The sequence below is a fragment of the Lolium perenne genome, chromosome 7 (assembly GCF_019359855.2).
Source record: "Lolium perenne isolate Kyuss_39 chromosome 7, Kyuss_2.0, whole genome shotgun sequence".
In the NCBI taxonomy this organism is placed as follows: domain Eukaryota; kingdom Viridiplantae; phylum Streptophyta; class Magnoliopsida; order Poales; family Poaceae; genus Lolium; species Lolium perenne.
This window is the reverse complement of record NC_067250.2, coordinates 81746920-81754011: the sequence shown is the minus strand read 5'-3', so window position 1 is coordinate 81754011 and position 7092 is coordinate 81746920. Positions and strand designations below refer to the sequence as shown.

Here is a 7092-nt window from a genome sequence, read left to right as displayed (position 1 = left end):
GTCAACAAGATGAGGGTCCACCCCTTCAATTTGCCTATCAGCCTTAGCACACTCTATAATTATAGCTAGCATAGCAGCCACAATGTTAAATAACATGGGTGATAGTGGGTCGCTTTGCCTTAAACTGTTTTTCGTCTAGAAATATTTACCAATGTCATCGTTGAACTCAATGGCAATACTTTCTCCAAAAACAAAGTTATAGATTAGAGCGCGTCACTCAGTTGAAAATCCTTTCATCCGAAATGTGTGTTAAAGGAAAGACCATTTAACTTTATTATAAGATTTGTCAATGTCAATCATTAGGACTACGACATTCATCTTTTTACAATGTAACTAACATTTCATGCAAGGTGACAACTCCATCTAGGATATATCTTCCTTTCATAAAACCCCAATTGAGTAGGACAAACCACATGATCACCCACTGAATTAAGCCTAATTTTAGCAGCGTTAGTAAAGATTTTAAAACAAACATTAAGGAGACATATCAACAACGTTAGTAAAGATTTTAAAACAAACATTAAGGAGACATATCACTTTTTTATTGATGAATTCTTTCTGAGCCATCACCCTTTGGTGGAAGAATAATTTCGCCAAAATTGATATGAAAGAGCTGTAGCTATCCTCCATGGAGATTAGCGAGAAGACCCAACATGTATGTTTTGATAATATCCCAATAGTTTGATAGAAACCGACAGGGAAAACATCTAAACCCGGAGCTTTGTTATCTTTCATCTGGAAAACCACCTTCGTAGATTCCTCCTCAAAGTAAGGGGCAATAAGAAAAACGTTTTCTGCCTTGAAAACTTGAGGAATGTCATCAATCCTGGATTCATCCATTGATAGATTACTATCCACATGATCACAGAATAAACTTTATAATAACTAGTAACATACACCTTTAGATGCTCATGTCCTTCGATCGTAGCCTCCTCCAATATAAGACAGTGAATGAGTTTCTTCTTATGTCTTCCATTAGTGACGCTATGGAAGTATATTGTATTTGAATCTCCTTCCAGCAAGTGAGCTTTCAATCATTGGTACCATTTGAATTCCTCTTCACGAAGGTGTTCGGCCAATTTCGCATTTGATTCACTTTTTAGTTAAATTTCTTGCGTTGTTAGCAGTCTCACCTCCTCAGTTGGCTCAATATCATCGATAATTGATGCATGGACATGACATATGCAATAGATCGGGCTTGTGGAGGCGGGTGTCAGTGGAGTAGATCCAATGCATGGCCAAGACATGTGGTGAAGGAGCTAAGGTGTGGAGGAGGCCAACGGGGAAGTAGACCCGGTTCGATGGATGATGGTGGTGTTGGCGCAGATCATGTGCATGGACATGAAAAACAGTCAAGGCTACACTATGGAGGAGGGGGCCCATGGTGGAGAGGGGGGTTTTTGATATGTGAGAATATTCGGGGGAAAGCGGTGAATTGGTGGGACGGGCGCAGTGGTGAAGCGAATCAGGTCGGTGGACTTGGGCGGCGGTGGAGTGGATCCGATGCATGGGCATAAAAGGCGGTCAAGACTAGGCTATGGAGGAGGAGGCTGGCGGTAAACCAGATCCAGTACAGTGGAGGGGTAGATTTTTGGTGTATGAGAATCGAGAAAATTTGTGGGGAAGCGGCAAATGGGGGGATATATGTAATTCTAGTCACTGTTCAAAAAATCGGCCGAGATGCCGATTTATCGGCCGATTTATCGTGAATCGGGTGGTAACCAATAAGATTTCGACATCTCGGCTAATTTATCGTTGCACCGATATTTCGGCCGATTTTCAGTCCAATGACCTATATTTTGGCCTATTTTCAGTGAAATTTCGCTGAAATTTGGTCTGGCAGTCGATATTTTCGTTCTATAGTCCTGTAGAACTATGCATTATCTCAAAATTTCCATTTCTATTGATTCAAATGCAAGGAATCAAGGTAATACTTCTGTTCAATGCTTCAATATTATCTATACATAGCATAATATAGAAAATTTAGTGCCGAAAATTAGAATTTACAAAAAATTAAGCCGATAAATGACCGACCGATAAAATCGATTAATCGTCCGATAAACGATTAATCTTCATTTTGAGGCTGACCGATAAGTTAGCGATTCACGATTTCTTGAACATTGATTCTAGTTACCAAATAGCTCTCTAAAGTTAGTGTATTGGTGTTTCCGGACCAGGGGTAAAAGAGTAATTTTGTGTTGCTCAAAAGTTGAGCGCGTGATATTTGAATGGACGCGTAGGATGCTTCGGTACACTGCCAAAATTTGAGTTCGAAGCTACTAGTTTATCGAGAACATGGTTCCTCTAACCTAGGTTTCACTCACGTGGAACTACGGACATATGGTTCCCACCTCACAGACTCACGTGCCAGTGAACGTATCATTTCCAGCATAAATATTTTTTTTGGCCAATTCAATAAAACAATATTTAATTTAAACTACAAGTGTGTGATAGACTGCTAACAAAAATCTGCAAAGATCATTTTAAGCTACCAATTAGTCATTATATCGTAGGTCCACTTATTTTTTTTTTTGAAAGATTCAATTTCTTGGTATAATTTCTTGGTATAAATGCTCATGAGAAAAAATTCAACCCTGTTGTAAAAACAGTCGAAGAAAATGAAAAAAAATGAAAAACATGTGCAAGGGATCTTTAAAGTGCACTAGTTTCTATTAACACCAATTAACTTGAAATTTGACACCTTATCAAAAACTTGCTTCACAATATGGCGTCATGTGACTTCTTTTCTTCTTTAGGTACCTGGTAAACTAGTAACCCGTTAGCTCCACTTCTAGACCCTTCCAGACAACGAGGCACTGATGATGGCTGAATCATATATTTCCAAGAGGTTTGAGGGAATGGAAATATTCCTGTGAAACCTACATAGTTGAAAGATGTCCTACAAGAAACTTTTACATGATCAAATCCTACAAATCAAACAATCTACATGATTATTTGCAAGGATCTATACTCCACAGATTATTATGAATACCCTTTGAATGAAAGAAGGCCTTACTAGTTATTTCCCATTTCCCAATCCGCCTCAAAGAGAAAATCCATTCCTTACTAGCTTGCTGCAACTTTAAATGCTCTCAAATTATTTTGGAAGATGTCGAAGGAAAAAAATCTATCCAAAAGGAGGAAAAGGTCTCTCCTCAGCTAGCTCACTGCCCAATTGCCCATCCCTATCCTTCTTTCTATCCAAACGTGAGAAAAGCACATCATTTGACACGAACATCTCATGGTATGTACACTTACATGATGTTCCATCCATCAGACTTTGGCTGTACATGCATGCATACTTTGGTCGGCCATTTTGCCCAAGCTCCATCCCAAATGCGCCCAAAAAGTTGATCTCTCCTCGTAAGAGCAAGCTAGGGGAAAGCAAGCATTTTTGTTGTGTCTCCTTTGTTTTTACATGGCGGTTAACCATTCCTTCTTTTATCGCTAACTACCAGGCAGGTAAATTAATATAACTTATGTTTGTAAGTTTGTCTCAACAAAAGTACTAGTACTACATACCCAACTCCATCCAAGACCTTGTAGTGTCCTTTCTGTTTTCACTTTGTAGGGAATATGCGTCTAGCTTTAAATTGGGAAATGTTTAGGTTGAGCTGTATGCTTGCACAGAAAAGGGTACGTTGATATAGTAGAAACTTGACTGGAGCAGGAAAGATAGGTTGGAATTTTCCACATGCAGAAATGACATTAATGATATGAACTGTATGCATGCATGACATCGACAAGAACGTCCATCCGTCATCCTTCATTGCTACGTAGCCATTACAGAATTACAAAGAAAATATTGATTTAGAAATTGTTGGCTACTACTTGGCTGCATAATTGCATTACTGTGGAGTACACGCAACAAGATAACCAACATATTATAAGATAAAAATCGTCTGGTACTAGTTGAAGATATGCTTAAGGAAGCAAAAGCTTGGACACGCACACAAACACGCGGTTTGCTCCATGAGTTAACGGTGTGATGATTGAGATAAGACATCACCTTACAAGTTACAAGCGATGGATCGATAATACTAACTAGCGATGTAGCGAGAGAAAAGAGCACTTCCACAACCCTAACAGTACTAAAAAAAAAGACAATGACAACGACCACGACCACGACAACAACACATCAACACCCACACAGACAGGTAGACTGAGCATCTAACTATAACACTACTACCAGTATAGTGTTTGCGCGCGCGTGTGGCACTGGCACCACGGCTTAACAGATCGATAAGTGATAGGTTCGTCACCGCAGCGCCGGCGAGGACCTGGCGTTGGCGGCGCCGCAGACGATGTCGTGCTCGATCTCGGAGACGGCACCCTCGTCGTCGTCGTCGAAGCCGTCACCACCGGCGGCGCCGTTGCAGCCGAAGGCGCCGTGGCCGTGTCCAAAAGCCCGGGCGTGATCCTTGAGGGAGCGCTTGTGCTTGAACTCGGAGCCGCAGAGGCAGTACCAGAGCTTGCCGCAGTTCTTCTCATGGGTGCGCCAGTCACCCTTGACGGCGAAGGCCTTACCGCAGCGGCGGCAGAGGAAGGGCTTGAGGCCGTGCTTGCGCTTGTAGTGCGTCTGCAGGGTCCGGAAGTCCTTGAGCGGCTTGGCGCGCGGGTGGTCGATGTTGTTCCGGCACCCCGCCGCGCAGCAGTAGCACGGCAGCCGCAGCATCGCCGTCGGCTGGACACCACGCAGGGACTCCGGGCCCTTCCGGTACTGCGAACCGTGACCCCACATGTGCATCTGCAAATGTCATTTGGTTAGACTATCAGCTTAAATTTAATTTGGACAGAGCGACTACTATTTAAGCAGAACATAAAGTTTATCACGTGCAGATGATATCCTATGCTGAAGTTAAACATGTACTACTTCACATAATGCATTGTTTGGTGCTGCGGTAAGCAAATATATTGATATGCAAAGCCCTAGCTAGCCATTCTAATTCAATGCACTAACATGTGATGACTGATGATGGCTTGAGAGTATGTATATAGTTAAGTTTGGGATTGTAGCTTACACAGATGCATACATGCCTGTGTGAGTCGAGTTGTGACCTTTTTTTTTTTGTTGAGAGGACGAGTTGTGACTTTCTTCATGCAGCAGTGATAATCAGTTTGCAAGCAGAGAGAGAAAGCTGCATATATGTGTTATGGAAATGAGGGCTCTAGTGATCTAGCGATCTGAGTAGATAGCTAGCTCTTGTGCCTGTGTGTTTGTGTACGTTGGTGCTGTTCTTGTTTAAAGAGCGCACAGCCAGAGTACCGGCACTGTTGGTGGCTACATGAAGAACACTGCAGATCTCTTGATGTTCTTGGGAGGAGTGTGCATGCATCAGGACACACAGTCATTTTTGCAGCAGATCGAGCCCATAATATCACAATCTTATGCTTCCAAAACATGGGAAAGCCTGTCCTGAAACAACCTATGCATGCATGCAGGATGCGGCTAGTAGGCAAATCTCATGAGCCATGAATCATGAGTAGTGGTCAGGGATTCAGGACTGGGGTGGGCTAGTACAAGGGCGAGTAGAAAGTAACCGATTGATTGATCAGTACTACTTCAGTAGGAGTACTACTAAGACAGAGAGAGATGTAACTAAACAAAGATAAAATCTTCCCTGGGATCTCCACTACACACCACTCAAATGCATCCTCAAAAGCCAAACACACAAGAGAGAAAAGCATAAAGATGCATGCATGGGTAGTCAGCCGCAGCTCCTGGCATGCCAGTCTAGTTCAATCAAACAAAAAGTCAGCCACTGTGCATGCATGATCATATCTTCTCAGCTCAAGTCTATTTCATGAACCATTCTTTCATGGCAGGCATCTTACAATCAACACATCATGAGCAATGATTAATGCAACAAATGTGGGCAAAAAACAGTATGTTGTCAAGATGTCAAGGAAGAACAATTCTGACCTGCATGTTGTTGTATCGGTTGAATGTCTTGAAGCAAACGGGGCAGGAGAACTGGGTGGGGCCGATGAGGATCTGCGACGGCGTGGGGATCCAGTACTGTCCTTTGTTCAGCCTCCCGATCGGCGCCGTCGACGAGAACCCTAGCGGCACCTCCTCGTGCCCGCCCCCCAGCTTGCAATCTTCTTCCTCTTCCTCCTCCTCTTCCGCCGCCCGGCCCGAGAGCACAGACAGGAGGTCAGTTTCGGCGGCCGGCAGGCCGATGCTCAGAGCGACGGCGGCGTCGTCTGTCGACGTGCACCAGGCGGCCTCCACGTCCATCGGGTCATCGCAGCAGGAGGGCACGCAGTTGAGGTCGGCGAAGAGCGGAGCGCGCGCGGGGCCCGTCGTCGAGCCCGCCGCCATCTCAGGTTGCAGGTGGTAGCAGCAGTCGTCATCGTCGGAATCGGAGTCGGCGGCGTCGTGGTGGTGGACAGCGCTATGACGGGAGGTGGGGGTGGGCGTGAGGGAGAGGAGGGGGAGCGCCTCCCGGAGCGGAGGGGATGGAGGCGCTGTGCTGTAATGGAGAGTGGGCTGCGCATGCGCCGCCAGCTGCTGCTGGAAGAAGGATGGGTACTGGTGATATGGAGCGGCGGCGGCGGCAACGGCGGGGTAGAGGGCGGCGTAAGGTGGGAAAGGAGGAGGGAGGTGAGGCGTGGGCAAGGTGGACGTGTTGTAGTAGTAGTAGGGGTTCTTGAGGAAGCTCGTGTAGGGATCTTCCATGGATGAATAGCTAGCTTGGCGTGGTTTCTTGCTCTGGCACTATCTTCCTAGTTTGCTTCTCTTCTTGGCTACTTGCTTGGGAGTGAGGTACTGAGGTGGGATGAGGTGAGCTGCCGTGGTTGGCAAGGGGTAGTTATAGTGAGAATGAGAAGTGTAGTAAGGAGGAGAGAGAGAGATACCACCGTGCATATGGGGATAAAATTATGTGTAGAGGTATTGTTCTTCCGAGGGTTGTATTCTGCTAGGGGGAATCCTAAGCTTACCAGTTGAGAGTTTGAGACTTGAGATATCATGGTCATGGGGGACATGATGCATGTAATGATAGTCGTATAGTAGTATTGTCCAGGTGAAGGGCAGGGCTTCCTTCCGGTCATAAATTCTCAGTTACCTTCATGAGCTCACAGATACTC

The 7092-nt window shown here is 44.9% G+C and overlaps 1 protein-coding gene across 1 annotated transcript; it reads right to left on the bottom strand.

Moving 5' to 3' along the window:
• Positions 1-3973: 3973 nt before the first annotated feature.
• Positions 3974-6796, bottom strand: LOC127316871 (zinc finger protein WIP4). Its single transcript, XM_051347341.2, has 2 exons — positions 5924-6796; positions 3974-4747 (listed from the first exon to the last, which is right to left on the bottom strand). The coding sequence occupies exons 1-2, from the start codon at positions 6680-6682 to the stop codon at positions 4259-4261; spliced, it is 1248 nt and encodes a 415-aa protein (XP_051203301.1). The 5' UTR covers positions 6683-6796; the 3' UTR covers positions 3974-4258.
• Between the last annotated feature and the right edge of the window lie 296 nt (positions 6797-7092).

What these genes read in the sequence shown, in the direction of transcription:
- LOC127316871 (XM_051347341.2), bottom strand. Translation starts at nt 6,682, where the DNA reads ATGGAAGATCCCTACACGAGCTTCCTCAAGAACCCCTACTACTACTAC. An exon ending in ACCGATACAACAACATGCAG is followed by an intron (nt 4,748 to 5,923) that starts GTCAGAATTGTT and finishes TGACATTTGCAG; the next exon opens with ATGCACATGTGGGGTCACGG.